Source organism: Cervus elaphus, chromosome 22, assembly GCF_910594005.1.
Source record: "Cervus elaphus chromosome 22, mCerEla1.1, whole genome shotgun sequence".
NCBI lineage: Eukaryota > Metazoa > Chordata > Mammalia > Artiodactyla > Cervidae > Cervus > Cervus elaphus.
This window is the reverse complement of record NC_057836.1, coordinates 8,695,742-8,712,057: the sequence shown is the minus strand read 5'-3', so window position 1 is coordinate 8,712,057 and position 16,316 is coordinate 8,695,742. Positions and strand designations below refer to the sequence as shown.

The following is a 16,316-nucleotide window of genomic DNA, read 5'->3' as shown; positions in this document are numbered from 1 at the left end:
GCATCACCACCCACTCAATCTCCCAAGCCAGAAATCCAGAGCCATCCCAGAATCCCCTTCTCCCTCAGCTCCTCGAACAGTCACGAAATCCTACCCATTTGTGCTTCCTGATTCCTCTGAAATCTGTCCTCACTTCTACCTAGCCCAGATCCCCTTCGTCTATGCCTGGATGGCTACGCTCCTTTTCCTACACTCTCTCCCCTGACTTCACCCCCCAAGTCCATCTTCACGTTGTGATACCGCACACTTTTCTTAACACTGACTCTCACTGCGCTGTTTCCCTGATGAAAATCCTTTGATGGCTCCCCATACCTTTCAAGATAGAAATTCAGACTTTTGAACGTGGGCTACAAGGCCCTGTAACCCTGGTTTCCCCTCTCTCTACTCCTGGGGTCACAATCTAAACTCCCGCCAGATTGAGGAGTTCTGTCCCAAGAAAGCACCTCACTTCCTCATGCCCTGGAAGTAGTTATTTTGCCATCAGACTTTGCCTAGGTAACTCCTTTCAATACCTGGGCAACCCAGGTAGTCCCTGCTCCGAGTAAGCTTTCCTATCCATCTTCTGCTTTCCTCTTTATCGTTTCTCTTCCATCAGTTAAGACGTTTTCAGCTATGAAAAACAGAAACTTAAAATGGCCTAAACAATAACAAAGATTTATAATTTCTCATACAAAGTCCAGGCATTAGAGGGCTCCTAAGCGGCTAATTCAGTAGCTCCATGACATCGTCAAGGTTCTTCCCATCTTTTTGTTCTGCCTTCTTCATTTTGAATTATTGTTTGAGTCTGCACTACATATTTTAGAAATATTCTCAGTAGGGGTGGGTGGAGAGGAAGTCAAGTATTTGTCTTTTGATGATAGGAGATTTTCTGAAATGACCAGAAGCCACATAGAGCCAAGTCTGAAGAATCATATAAGTAATCAAGGCAGATGATAACATTTGGGGTCATGGTCAAGGTAAGATCTTATAGTAATGAGAGAAAACTTCTGGTTTTGCCTATGATCTCAGTCTAAAAGCAAATTTAGAAAAGGTATTCCGGGAATCTTGAGTTATGTCCAAACTCTGCAAACATGGAATATGAACACAAATAGTTACTGTTTTCAAAGCTAGCCCCCACTTGATGTTTAAGTTTTAATCCGCTAGCTAGCATAAAAAAGTAAGAACAAATTAAAATTGTAAAAGGTTCTCAGTTACCTGGCAGAGAATGAGAAACCACCTGCCTAGATAAGGAGCTTAAAGTGCTAAGATCTGAGACACAAATCTTCAAAACAGGAGAAGAGGGGTTCAGAGAAACCCCTGAGCACCAAGTCTGGGAGGCCCCACCAGTGTGGAGTCACATGAGCGAATGGCCCAAGTGTACAAAAATAGCGTGGGGACAGGAGAAGCCAAACTCCAAAGATAAGCCTGCTGCTCCCCACTCCAGTGGTTCTGTGGTTTCTTTGGCGTGTGTGTGTGCACGCACTTAGTCGTTCAGTCATGTTTGACTCTTTGTGACCCTGTGAACTATAGCCTGCCAGGCTTCTCTGTCTGTGGGATTCTCCAGGCAAGAATACTGGAGTGGCTTGCCGTTTCCTCCTCCAGGGAATCTTCCCGACCCAGGGATCAAACTCTTATCTCTTATGTCTCCTGCATTGGCAGGCAGATTCTTTACCACTGCACCACCTGGGAAGCCTTCTTTTGCTTATTTTCCTTTAACTTCAAAAGCCTTTGTTCTTTTGGGTTGGGTGGAGTTTGGACTGAGGTGCATAAGTTCTTTGCCCTGCAGCCCATTTCTCCTGCTTCTTGGCATCCTCTCCTCAGTGACTCCGTCCTTCCTTCTCCCTGTAGATCCTAAGTAACCAAGAGGAGTGGTTCAAGGCGGAGCTTGGGAGCCAAGAAGGATACGTGCCCAAAAATTTTATAGACATCGAGTTTCCTGAGTAAGTATTTCCAGCCTGCGGAGATAGGCCTGCCCACACACACTCCCCTTACTTTTTCAGTAGCCACTAAAATTATCCATGCACAGCCCAGACGCTGTCAAAAATGGTCGCCTCTGGAGAGGGAACCACGCAGCTGAAGGCCAGGGGTGGGAGGGAGATTTGCATTTCACGGCATTCTCTTTTGAATTTGATACCATGTGCAAGTATCACTTATTTTAAATTTATAAACCAAAGCCATCTCTGATTGTAACCATGGCGTTTCCAAGAATTCCAGTGGGGGCGCTGTCAGCCACCCCACCTCCACGGCTGCTGCTTCAAGGGCTCTTCTCCCCTATCTCCCAACCCACCTTCCATCCCAGTTCCAGGATGACATGACGAAGCTCTCGAAACCATGAGCTTCCCGAAACCGTGCTCACTCTCAGTGAGAGAGGTCGGGGAAATTCCCTCCATAAAGAGGAAACGAAAAGTTGAGATTGGGTCACGTGCGTCTCAAGAATTGACCACAAGGGTTAGATAGAAATCTAATCTTGTCTGAGAGTCAGGGTCTAGCTGAAGAGCAAAGGTTTGTTAGAAAACCAAAGTGGTGTTGGTGACTCTGGTGAGGTGCAACGGTACCACTCACAGGGAATCAGCACTGACCACTGAACCAGCAGAATGACCACTGACCTCAGCCAGGGGGCCCTTGAGGCTGCCCTGTCACCTTCTAGGTGAGCACGGCACACCTGCAGCTCCTCCACTCACCCCCCGCCTCACACACACACACACACACACACACACACACACACACACTCTCAGCCAACCGCCTGGCTTCCAGGACAGCAGAGGCCCCCAGAAAAGCCCATCTACGCCACCCGTCCTGACTCACTGCCTCCACCCACATCCCGCAACTGCTCAGACACTGCCTTTCCTGCAGTTATTTGGAAAGAACCGTCTGTGCTTCGAGCAGAAGTCCTCCCCTCTCTCCCACATCAGCTTTCCTCCCTCTCTGCTGGCTCAAACCCGGTGGCAAACAAAGATCCTGCGATTTCTCCCGGCTTACCAAAAAAACAAAACAAAACATGAAACCAGACAACAAAACCCTCGAGCCCAAATCCCCTTCCCGCTACGACTCCACTTCTTCAAAGAATCGTTCTATTCGCTGTCTCTAATTCCTCTCCTCCTATTCTCCCTGGAAGCCCCATGACTCCTTGGAAACCTTTTTATCAAGGTCCCAGGGAACTGTGGGTCCCAGTGGTCGATTGTCGGCCATCATCTAGCACCGTTTGATGTAAGGAACCTTTCTCTTCCATGGAAACACTTTCTTCATTGGGCTTCTGGGACATCCTTCCTCCCGGTTCTCCTCCCTCCTCCCTAGCTTCTCCTTGTCTGTCTCCTTTGCTGTTTCCTCCCCACCTCCCCCATCTCCTTTAGGGTTAGAATGCCCCCTCCCAGTGAGGCCCTCCCCACCACCACATTTTAAAGGACTCCACCCTCCCCACCTCTGCTCTCTGTTCACATTCCCCACAGCACTTACATCGGCTGACACACTCCATATTCTGATTACTTCATTGTTTATGATATTTCTGCCCCTACCCCACTAGAATGTGAGTTCCATGAGGGTTCTTGTCTGTTCTGCTCACCACTGCATTCAGTACATCCTCAGAAGAGGGCCCAGCACACAGTACATGTTTAATAAAAGCTGTTCAGTGACTGAATAGCTTTGGAACCGACGTGTTATTTGAAACTCTGGCGCTCATTTCACAAGTAGCCTGTGGGCATTTTTGTAAGTCTTGAAAGAAGTCACTTAACAAAACCCAGATAGAGGACAAGTGTGTATTTTCTAAACAATCCCCTCTCTGGTTGCTCCCTCTTTCAAGAGATTTCCTCTGAGGATGGCTGCTGTGGAAGGGGGGGGTCCCATTCTTTTCCCCTCCCCATTATATTGCCTGTGGTGGCCACTCATCAGTCCTGTAGGTTTGCATGGCACCTACTCTGGCAGGAACTCCAGGCAGATGAGGGTCAGAAAACCTCTGCTTCTGGCCCCTCAGAGCCTGACCAACCTGCCGCTGCAGTCCCAGGTCTGGAAAAAGGATAATCCTCCCACCACCTCTGTTTGTTCAGCTCCTAAGTCCCAAAGGGTACAAGGGAACTGCTCACAGAGGCCAGTCGGATGCTCACCTTAAAGGCACACACAGGCTCGCCTTCCGGGGGCAGCAGTCAGGCAGCCACGTTGCAGCAAAGGGACACCGCCCGCCCCCCTTGGCCGCTGAGGAGCCGCGAACACTTGTTCTGCTCCACGAGGGTGAGAGAGGTTCCTGGCCTGCCCTGCGGCTGGAGCCGCTGTTTGTCTTGCCTGCGCGCAAGTGCTCAGCCTTTTTCACAGCCGCTGTACCGCCCGCAGCAACACTGCCAAAGGCTGCCGCCCTGGCTGCTGACCTGAAAGAGCAGCTTCTCCTCCGTGCCTTCTTTTCCACAGTAAAGGTTATTTTCCAGCCTGGTTTCTCAGGGAGGGCCCAGGAGCCGGCTGTGTAGACACCTCTCTCTGGCTGCCGCCAGCCTCGCTCACTTCCAAGGGTGCGTGGGGACCTCCCTGGGTGCCCCACCGCGTCTGCCGGGCACAAGTCACAACCACTCCCGCCCCACGCCACCCAGAGGCCCTCGGTTGTGACCCGTCTTCCCGGCCACTGGGGTCTCAGCCTGAAACCAGCACCCAAGGGCCCTGCCCGTCCCAGTGCCCAAAGGGGTCCCGGTCCTCCTGGCGCACCATCTGCCCCTGCAGTCCCTTTCTGGAGACGTCCCTCTCACGGCCACCAGCAGGTGGCCGCTCCTGCAGTGACTCCCTCCCACATTGTCCCGTTTTGTGCAGTGGCACATTTCCATGACTCAGGATTTCCAAACAGGCAGGAGAGAGACTTCTCCTGAGGGGACAGGGCAGGAGGTACCTCAAGGGGACACTCAGTTGCCTCGCCTGGAAACTGCTAGAGCATTTGTTTGGTTTCAAAAGCGCCTGGCCCGTCTTGTGGTCTCTCCTCAGCCCTTCTCCCTCTGGGTCATCTCTCCCCGACTTCCTTCCCTCCCTACCCCCAAACCCCATCAGTCTAGCATCTCACCAAGATCCTCTGTTTTTGTCTCACCTGATAGGTGGTTTCACGAAGGCCTCTCACGACACCAGGCAGAGAGCTTGCTGATGGGCAAGGATCTCGGTTGCTTCATCATCCGGGCCAGCCAGAGCTCCCCAGGGGACTTCTCCATATCTGTCAGGTACTGGCCAATCCTGACTCCGCCCTGACCTACTAAAGCACTAAAACAACAAGGTGACCTCTTAAACATGACCTACCCCTCAGGAGCAGGGTGGCAAGGGGCCTGGGTATAATGTATCAATACATTCACCTGCCTCCCCCTCCAGCCCAGGTGCTTCTGGAAAGACAGGATTTTTATCAACCTCACCTCTGTGCGTTTTATAGCACCATGTAAACCCAACAGGTGCTGGGTAAGTGTCTGTGGAATGGGAAGGGAGAAGGAACAGAGAATTTCCAGAGGTCCACATCCATCTTGGAGTTGCAATCTTTTTTTTAAAGTTAATTATTTTTGTTCGTGCTGGGTCTTTGTTGCTGCATGCTGGCTTTCTCTAGCTACAGTGAGCAGGGGCTACTCTCCTTTGCAGTGCATTGCAGGGGCTTCTCTTGTGGAGCACAAGCTGTAGGTGCATGAGCTCAGTAGCTGTGGCTCACGGGCTTTGTCGCTCTGCAGCATGTGGAGTCTTCCCAGACAAGGGATCAAACTCATGTGCCCTGCGTTAGCAGGCGGATTCTTATCCACTCTACCACCAGGGAAGTCCAGGGTTGCAATCTTAGCATTTTCTTTTACTACCAATGCATGTCTGAAGAAGGGCAGAGAAAGATCAAAACCCCCAGTCACCGCCATAGGACACATCCGTAGTCGTAGGTGGCTGCACAGAAAGAAAGGCTACCTCCACGCTCTGTAATGCTGTGAAACTGACAGGGACAGAGCAGAGCCCAGGAGGCCTGCGGTGGGGGCACTCTGACAGCAAAGTCTCGCCAATGCGCGGCACCCCACCCCTCGGGAGGAAGTGACTCAGTTTAACATGACATAGCCCCACACGCAGAAGCCCCAAGTCTGAACACACAGCGTGTGGTCAGCATGCTGGGGATGGCAAGTCACACATCAGACTTGGTGACCACATGTGAAAGTGCAAGGATGGCAATAGCAGCAAGGGAGCAGTGTGACAACCTGTACGGTGAAACCTCACTGGCAAGTTACCTGACCGGAGGTGCTGTCTGGATTCTGCAGTGTAATCTGAAAGGCATGCAGCTTTAAGTTCCTAAGTCCAGTCTCGGGTAATAAACAGAGGCCACATTACTATTTAGAAAGAAAGTGCAGTACTTTAAGGAATAAGTAGGAAAGACTTAAAAAGAATGGGTTAAGGGGACTTCCCTAGTGGTCTAGGGGCTAAGGCTCCATGCCACCAAGGCAGAGGGCTCAGGTTCATTCCCTGGTCAGGGAACTAGAGCCCACATACCACAATTAAAGATCTCATGTGCTGCAACTAAGACCTGGTGCGACCAAGGAAATAAATCAATAAATTAAAAAGTAATAATAATAATGGGTCAAGTATTTGTATCCATTTGTGTCCCCAGCAGACTCAAGAATAGCTTGGTCTCTTAAGCATTGCCCTTGAAATCAAACTCTTAATTTCCCTTAACTGAAGCTTTCTTTTTTATAGCTGGGATGATGGTAAATTTTAGCTCAGGTCAATATTAATGTATCACCAATTCGAAACTTGTTAGGTCTTAATTCATGAACTTTTTCTCTATTAATAAATCTTACAACTCAAACCTGTTTCTTCAGGGCCACAATTAGAGGCAACACCAAGCAACTTGTTAGATTGAAAGGCATCTCTTGGTGCCTTTGGTTTGCATGTTGAGGCTGGCTTTTTCAGTGAGGAAGTAGGGTTTATCATTCCTTGATCAGATTGAATTCTACAAAAAACGATCAGCTTTGATGTCTGCCATGATCTTCCCTGCCATTGAGGCTATGCAGGCTCTTGTGATGGTGATTATTACTGTAATCAGTTTTACCTCTTCTGCAGAAATGTAGTCTAATATATTCCAAAGCAAAATCACTAATTTGTTTATACATCTGCTTTCTGTCCTGGCACAGATAATTAAGAGCTAATTGTAATTATCTATCACTTAGGATTAGTTGAGGGTCTGAAACACTAGACTGAGACTCTGGAGCCCTGAGTTACACCCTTTTCTCTGCCCTTCTCAGACCTCAAGACAGTGGTCCAGCCCCTCTCTCTCCATTGGCCAGACGACCAACCGCAGTCCTGACATGCACACTGTCAGTATATGGGAGTGAAAGAGTTAACGTTTCTCATTCCCAGTTCTTTGACTAAGAGATGGTGGATGAATAATCGTGTCACAAGAATATTCCCTCCTCCTCAGCCAGATGTGGGGAGTGATGACTGTGAGCCGATCCATGTGGTGCTGGAGTGAAGAAAGCATAAATGAGTGACCGAAGCCAAAAGGCGAAGGGCAAGCAGTGATTGATTGCCAAGTGTCAGCTATGACCCCCAAGGTAGTTAAGCAGAGGTCACTGAATAGGTTTGCTGTCTCTGAGCAGAGCCCCGAAAATAAGATGAGGAGGAAGATCAAAACACCTGTCCCCTCTGAACACAGACCTCTAAATCCATCCCTTAGAAAGAGTTATCTTTACTCTCCAACAGTCTAAATTTTTTACCTTTCTGCTGGGTCATGCAATTGATATCAATAACATTAGTTTATTTTTAGACATAAATGTGTGTCCATTTGACCTAAAAAACTTGACATTCAAACAAGAATGACTTGGTGATGGAAAATGGCTGGGGCTGTTAGTAAAGGTCCAGTCTCCTCTTTCAGTGAATAAAATCCAAATTCTCCACCCCAGGTACAAACATGCTCCATCACTTCTGAGTTCAGCTGGTGTCAAAAGTGCTGATCTAAAAGAAGTTAACATGAGAGAGAAAAAAAAAAAAAAAGCATGTGTGCTTGGTGTGATACCAGCTCATTAGACTGGAATTAGAGAACCAGGGTCCTTGCCTCAACTCTGCTCTTAACAGTGACCTTAACCAAGCCCCTCCACCTCTCTGAGCCTCAGCACATTTTTTTCCCCAACAACTCAAAATACTTTGTAACCTTATTTATGCAAAACAATACCAACCAAGAGATCCCGGCTATGTAGAGAACAAAGCGTGACAGATTTCTCAGGGTAGTTTTTGAACTTAAAGGAGCTGGTTCAGACTATTTCTGTTAACAGAAAGACAACAAGGGCTTGAAAAACTCCTCCCCTCTGAGTCTTGGCAGAGTTCTTAGCCTGGTAAGGTCTCAGGCATTGCCATGCTTCAAATAAACATTGTAAAAAAAAGTCCTCAACCTTGTATTCTTTAAAGCCCTTGGAATATTTTTTTCTTGTAAAAGGACAATTCCAGTATCAGAAGAAAGATTGCTTTCTGCTCATGTCAAAAAAAAAAAAAGCAAACCTCCTCTCAGGAGTTCCCTGGTGGTCCAGTGGTTAGGACTTGGTGCTTTCACTGCAGTGGACTCAGGTTCAATCGCTAGTAGAGGAACAAAGATCCCGCAAGCCTCATGGCCACACACACAACCAAAAAAATCCCCTCTATCTCAGTTGAGTCCTGAGTGGCCTCTCCCGGAAATCTCCCCTAGAGTTTGACTAGGCCAGCCCACCTGCCCAGGGATGGGCCAGCCAACCATACCTACGCTTCCTGCCCAAACAAAACTCCAGTATCCCTGTATACAGTCGGCCCTGGAGGCAGAGACATGCTCACCACATGATACATAATTTGGATTTGTCTTGCTCTTTAGGCATGAGGATGATGTTCAACACTTCAAAGTCATGAGAGACAACAAGGGTAATTACTTCCTGTGGACAGAGAAGTTTCCATCCCTCAACAAGCTGGTGGACTACTACAGGAAGAATTCCATCTCCAAACAGAAGCAGATCTTTCTGAGGGATAGGACCCGGGAGGAACAGGTATGCTGCTGGCCCCCATCACCCCCAATCCAGAGATTCTGGGCAGTTTGGGTCCCTACGTGAACCCCTAAAACCATGCATTTGATGGGCAGGTCCCTGCATATTCTGAAAAGTTTAAATCGTAGCTTAACACTTCCTAGGTATGTGACTTTGAGAAGTTCTCTAATTCTCAGTTTGTTCATCCATAAAATTGGGATAATAGTGACAGCTACGTCACAGGATGGTTCTGAAGGTTAGAGAATGATGTAGTCCATCCCTTACGTCATTCCTAATCACGACCCAAACACTCAGTATACATGGGCTCTTATTATGGACACTGTTGTTTCATTATTCACAGGTGTTACCGCATCACAGTTTTCAGCTTAGCTCAGGAGCTACCCAAGGATGAAGTAACTTGGGAGAAGCGGTGGGGCTACACATGGGGATATTAGAACCTCGAGTCCAGGACTAATGCAGCAAGTAGAGCTTTGTGACAGGATTTGGGGGTGGGGAGGGTAGAAGCAGGGGGCATTGGAGGAGAAAACTGGAAGTGGAATTCTTGCTCTTGGAACAGTTTGGAACATGAAGTATTGTCTTAATAGAAAATACTTCCAGGGACTTTCCTGGCAATCCAGTGGTTAAGAATTCACCTTCCAATGCAGGAGGTGTGGGTTCTATCCCTGGTCCGGGAGCTAAAATCTCATGTGCATTGGGGTCAAAAAATCAAAACATAAAACAGAAGCAATGTTGCAATAAATTCAACAAAGACATTAAAAATGGTCCTGCACCAAAAAATCTTTTTAAAAATGCATCTCCAACGGACCTGGCTTTAAAAACTGATTTCATTGCTAACTATCCTGATTACCCAGTCAAATGAAGAAAACTTTCTGAGCATCAGTTTTTCTCATCTGTAGAATGGAGAGAATATAATGCCTTCTTCATTGGACTGTGGTGAGGATAAGTGAGATATAATCATAGCACTCACCACAGAGTCTGGTCCCCAGATGGCACTAAGGAAATGTTAATTTGATTCCAAAAGTAAATTCACACACACACAATCTATAAAATATGTTTCAAAGGAAATATCATGGTTAGAGGAGATGGATATTATGGGAACCAGCACTGAGTGGAAGAGTTGAAATCCCACTGACAGGTTATCTGAAAAGGCATTGAGACTTTTCAAAGCAATGTGTGCTTTGGAGAAGTAAAGAAAACCATCCCTTTCAAGTAATAGGTTGATTTTAAGCCTGAGAAGTTACAATCAAAGGAGAAAAGGGTGTTCCCAAATGCACACAAAAGTTCAGAAAGGAAAACAAAGGTTAATGCGGACCTTGTGAATTCTTTCAACCAGGAAATGGACAGAGATACTCATTTACTAAGATGTGCACACAGAGATGAGAGAGGAAACATAAAACTGCACTAAACTGGATTTAATGAGTTCATTTTGCCAAGTGCTTAGAACAGTGCCTGGCATATGCTAAGCCCAGGGCTCTGTGTAATTGTTTGTTAAATAAAAATAACAAGAAAGTGTCTCTGAGTCATGAGGTTGTGGTAGCATTCAGGAGAAAGGTCTTGTTTTTTCCCTACATGCCCAGCAGCAGGCCTGGTTTCCATGGTGCTGCGAGAGCGTTGCTGTTTGGGTCTCTATCACCAGGCTATAAATGACAGTTCAAAATCATGCAAAGTCAATAGCAGAGCTTATCTGGAGGATAGGATGTCCAGCAGTGTGGCTACATGTGATAAGGAGGGGTGGCATTGTGTCAGTAAAATGGAATATTTAAGCTTGATTACACAGAGAAAAACAAGCCCACGAGGAAGGGACGAGATGGGTACCAGGTGGAAAGTGTATGAACCAGAGACCCGAACTCCCCAAACCGGGAGAATCTGAGAATGCACAGGCCTCTGTGAAAATGTGATGATCTGAACCATTGATTTTCTTTAAGCTGCTCCCACCCCCATCAGCTGTTTCTTGGAGCTGTCAGAAGCCAAGTCTGGGAACAGCTGCTGGAAGGGCTGGGTCAGGCCAGGAGAGGCAGGAGGAGGATGGATCTGTGTCATCTCTGTACTCTCCCAGGGTCAGCGGGGCAACAGCCTGGACCGGCGGTCCCAGGGAGGCCATCCCCTGAGCGGGGCTGTGGGAGAAGAAATCCGGCCTGCGATGAACAGGAAGACGTCGGATCACCCCCTGCCCCCTCCTTCGCAGTATCCCCCGGCCCCACTGCCGCCACAGCAGCGGTACCTGCCACAGCACCATTTTAATCAGGTACCTGGGAAGGATGAAGTGGGCAGGGAGTGGAGGAGGACCTGCTCTCCCCCCACGCTTCGGCAACCTTGTGCCCACTGCCACGCAGTGTGTGAAAAACCCCACAGTGCCGGAAACAACAGAAACAAATACATGTTGGGGGCCAGTTGTGGCCCCAGGACTGTCTGTCAGGGGAGGAATGTCCCGGTCCAAGCCTGGTCCCGTCTGGTCTCACTGAGCTCAGAGAAAAGATTCTGGGTCCTCAGAGGGCAGAAACATGGAAACTGCATTTGGCAAAGACGTCTCTGTGAATTAAATGAGTCCCTGCTTAAACACATATACACATACACATACACAAACACACATATACACACATGCACACATTCACACACATATACACATGCACATACACTCATACACATATTTATACACATACATATACACATACACGCACATACATCCATACACACATGCACACACATATATACATATGAACAAACACACATACACACATATACACATGCACATACACAGATGTACATACATATAAGCATACATATACCCATGCACACATCCATATGCACATATGAACACACATACACATGCAAGCGCATATACACACAAGTATACATATAAACATACACATGCATACACATATGCACACATCCATGCACACATACAATCACACATACACACACATATACACATACACACATACACCTACACTCAAACACGCACACATACGCACACACACACACTCACCCTGAGGACTCCGTGAACAATGACTTCATTTTTCCTATCAGCACAATTCCAAAACTTTTTGTGCCCCTTGACCCATCTGGCTGTCAAGATCTACAGGAAAAACGGATTAAGGTCAGAAATGGAGCCTTGCTTATTTATTTGTTTATCCCCCACCTTGTTCCAGATGGGATTTTAGGTGGCTCACTGAGATGGACAATACAGCCAGATAACAACATCCCTAAATTCCTTAGCAGGGCACACAAAGTCCTTTGTGAGCTGCCCAGATCTGCCTCTCCAGCCTCATCCCCTGCCCCCTCCCCATGCAAACATACATCCCTGCATTGTTGTACTTCCTTCAGTTATCAGAACGATTCACTGCATTTTCTCTCATGCTTTTGAGTCTTTTTATTTGCTGTCCCTTCTGCCTGAAATGCCGTTTCCTAGTGAATTCTACTCTTTAAACCAGAGTTCAAGCATCACCTGCTGTAAGAGGCCTTCCCTGATCACCCAGGCCAGCTCAGACACTTGTCTCCACTCACTCATCACGTAAATGCATACAGTTCCCCCTCTGAACTGATTTTCTCTGAGGACAGGGGCCTTCTCTTTCCAGATACACATCCCCATGCTTAAGACAGTACTAGACATATGGTAGGTGCCTGATAAATATTCCTTGGTTGAATGAGTGAAATTTGGCATCATCTTCACAACCTAAGGTCTGTTTGTCACCCTATAACCCCTCTCCCTTATCTGGGGTTTATCGTCCTCTGCGGTAAGTTTTCTTGGAGCTCTGGCTGCGTCCATGGCACCAGAGCAAGGCACTGGGGGAGTCCATGAGGGATGCTTCCAGCGGTGTGGTGATGGCTCTCTGTCACATCTGTTTCTAGGAACGCCGTGGAGCCAGCCTGGACATAAACGATGGGCCCTGTGGCCTGGGCATGGGCACCGAAATGAATGCCGCTCTCATGCACCGGAGACACACTGATCCGGTGCAACTCCAAGTGGCCGGGGTATGTGAACGTCCCTCTCTGGGCTCAGTGGAGGAGGCCAAGGGGCCAAGTAGAGAGACAGTTGGTCCTCCAGAAAAGGCCTCACACTGCACAGAGTTCACATAGAGGTGGAGGGAACCCAGCCAGTGATGGTGGGGCGAGAGTTCCCGGCGGAGCTGATCCCAGCTGGCATCATCCAGCCTGCTGTTCTCAGTTTGGCTGTTGGGCCCTGCCCGGTTCTCATATTTCCTGGCTGCCATTCTAGCAGAGGGAGATCTGTTGCCTTTATCGCTGATGAGGTTGTGCTGGCACCGAGGACTGTTAGTCTGGGCACGCTGTGCTGTTTGTCATTTGAAGAAAATAAAAAAGACCACCTATTGATGTAGGGAAGAGCAGCTCTCAAGGATCCTCTCGGAGCCTTGAGGGATAGGCTCAGGGGTTGCTCAGGGCTAGGCACCCGGGTCTGCTTTGAGTGGCAGCAGGGTTTGAGACCTCTCTGGAGAGCCATTCATCAGCCTTCGGGGCAGGCTGCTCATGGAGAGCTTTGTCTAAAAAGACTACAGGGCCAGCAGATTCTTTTCCGTGTGTGTGCCAGTGACTCGGAGCCCAGCTTGGCGAGCCCGGGCTCAGCAGGGCCTCTCTCTGTGTTTTTCCCAACAGCGGGTGCGGTGGGCCCGGGCACTATACGACTTCGAGGCCCTGGAGGACGATGAGTTGGGCTTCCGCTGCGGAGAGGTGGTTGAGGTCCTGGACAGCTCCAACCCCTCCTGGTGGACCGGCCGCCTGCACAACAAGCTGGGCCTCTTCCCTGCCAACTACGTGGCACCCATGATCCGATGAGGTCCTCTGGAGAGGGCGGAGGCTTTTGTCTGAAGCTGCTCGCCTGCAAGGGACGGAGCAAGGAAGAAAAGCTTGGAACTACACACACATGCGTGTATATATATGCGTGTGTATATGTTCATATGCACACGCATATATATGCCTATGTGTCCACACATTTTTAAATAGTAATTTATTGGCAAGTTAGTTGCTTACTTAGTCGGTGTGAAAGGAACTCAGGTGGAGATTTATATTCATACTTATTTTTCTACTCCCCTCTGTCAGTGTGCGGAAAGAAGGCAGCAGGGGGCTTTGGGAGGCGGGGAGGCAGGGAAAAGAAATCGAAATGCTTCCTGTCCTTAAGTCAGCATGGCTCCCTCCTCATCTCAGAAATGCTCACTGAGAGGAGCTAAGCAGGTCCACATCTGGCTCTGGACGCAGAACAGCAGGGTGGGGCTGGACTTGGCCGGGCTTGTTCCAGTTTACCTGAACGTCCTGCTTCTCCCCTGCCCTAGGGTGGGTGTGCGGGCCCCTGACCTCCTCTCCCACCAGGGTGGGCACTGCTGGATGGAAGGTGAAGGCACAGCTCTGAGCTGGGCGCAGGAGGGGTTCAAGGGGAGGGCTGGAGCAGCCAGGGGTCCCGGAGCCTGGGCGAGGCTGGCCCCCCCATCCTCCCCCGGCCGATGCTCCCTCAAGCAAACATTCCTCAGCTAATCCTCTTGCCTGTGGCTGACGTGGAGAAATGGAGACACCGTGAGAGCCAAGCACTGTTGGGAAACAGAGGGGTTTCTCACAAATCCCTCGCTGGCTTTCTTGGGTGTAACCTCCATTTCCCCCTGCAACCAAGAAAGCAGCGTGTTACCCTCTGTAAGGCACTTGGAGAAGGCCCAGCTGAAGATGGCGGACTTGAGAACCACTGTTTCGTGGTTCCGAGAGTGTCTCTTCAGGGCTCTGTCTGTTTCCCCTCTTGGTTTTCTGTATTGTGATGACGCTTTGCCCAGTGGCACAGAGAGACCCCCATCCCTCAAGAATGTTGTTTAGCACCCCGTGGACTGATTGGCCGTGACCCTGGGTGGCAGGGGGCTTTGAGAGAGCTTCCTGTTCCTCCGACTGTGGGACCAATGCTGGCGCCTCCCGGACCCACGAGCTGCACCTGGGAAGGAACCCCACTGCTGCTGTCTCTCCTTCACCTCAAAATAGACTCCTGTCTCGAAGGGCTCACCCTGAGGGCGTAAAGCACACAGCAGGCTGACTGGGGAGCAGGGAGGGACCCTGGAGGAGGACGCCCAAGGTCTCAGCGGAGCCGGAACAAACCTGTCTGCCCCGCGGGCACCTAGCGGGCGGGTGTGTGTGTTGGGTGGGGGGGTGTCCTGAGACAGGAATGGAAGGGCTGGGGTGGAAGTGATGGTGAGGGAACATGGGGTGGGAGGTGAGGGGGGACGGACCTGTGGCCCTGTCCTCTTCTCTCCCGTCCTGCTCTGAGGAGGGACAAGGCAGCCACCACCCAAGGCGCTGAAGAAGACTTTCTGACTCAGAAAGTCAACTGTCCATGTTAAAGCAGGCTGTGTCCTGTTGACTCTGAAATCTCTCATTCTCTGATCCCCCTATCGCCTTTAGAGAAAAGGGGGAAATGAAAAAACTCTGTGGTGGATCTCGGGAGGGAAGAGAAAAATAGCCCTGAGAGGCAGGGGGTGTCGAGAGAGTGAGGAAGCCAGCCTCTGGAAATGAAAGTGCAATGAGGGAGCAGGGAGCGGAGACATTTCAAAAGATCCCAGAGCAGCGTGAAAGGCAGGAGGGGAGGAGAAGGGACAGGAGGTTAAGTGGGAACAGGCGAGGAAGACACTGGAGTGATGGGTCAGGGGGCAGAAGGGGCGCAGGCAGGAGGGACCGAGGCTGGTGGGCAGGAGGGAGCGGGCAGAGGAGACACGGCAGGGCCAAAGACAAAAGAACAAAGGCCAAGGAGCCCTGATAAAGCTGTTCCCATGCTGAGTGACGTGAACGAGTTACAGTAAATAAAAGCCAAACGTAGTGTTTGATTTTACAGTATTTACAAACTTCATGCTTTAAGCAGCCTGCAGATTGGGTCCCTTTTGTCTGATGCTGTGGGAAGACCAGTCCCAGGGAAGACAGAGGAAAACAACTTGATTCTAGCCTGGGTTTTGTGCCTTGAAACACTCCTCAGGAGAGCGGTCGTGTTAATAAAACACAATGCCTTTGTTTTTCCGGGCTGGATCTGGTGTCTGTGTCACACACCCCTTGGGCGGAGGGCAGGGGTCACTGACCTGGAGCCGTCGACTACACAGTGTGGGCAAAGCTTTCAGAACCCCTGGATCTGGACCTTCTGTTCCACCAAAGCTTTTTTTTTTTTCTTAATTGAAGGATAATTGCTTTACAATATTGTGTTGGTTTCTACCAAACATCAACATGAATCAGCCATAGGTTTACCTATGTCCCCTCCCACTTGAACATCCCTCCCATCTCCCACCCCATCCCACCCCTCCAGGCCGTTACCAAGCCTGGGTTTGAGTTCCCTGAGTCATATAGCAAATTCCCAATGGCTATCCATTTTGGATGGCATCACTGACTCAATGGACATGA

General features: G+C 49.3%; 1 protein-coding gene across 2 annotated transcripts in view; it reads left to right on the top strand.

Moving 5' to 3' along the window:
• Nucleotides 1-15,944, top strand: part of GRAP2 (GRB2 related adaptor protein 2) — a 67,801-nt gene extending 51,857 nt beyond the window's left edge. For both annotated transcript variants that reach the window (XM_043882109.1, XM_043882110.1), the window contains exons 3-8: nucleotides 1,828-1,919; nucleotides 5,040-5,159; nucleotides 8,783-8,951; nucleotides 11,005-11,193; nucleotides 12,798-12,920; nucleotides 13,560-15,944. In XM_043882109.1, coding sequence (XP_043738044.1) covers nucleotides 1,828-1,919; nucleotides 5,040-5,159; nucleotides 8,783-8,951; nucleotides 11,005-11,193; nucleotides 12,798-12,920; nucleotides 13,560-13,739 — 873 coding nt within the window. In that variant the 3' untranslated portion in view covers nucleotides 13,740-15,944. The remainder of the gene's footprint in view (nucleotides 1-1,827; nucleotides 1,920-5,039; nucleotides 5,160-8,782; nucleotides 8,952-11,004; nucleotides 11,194-12,797; nucleotides 12,921-13,559) is intronic.
• The last annotated feature ends 372 nt before the right edge of the window (nucleotides 15,945-16,316 follow it).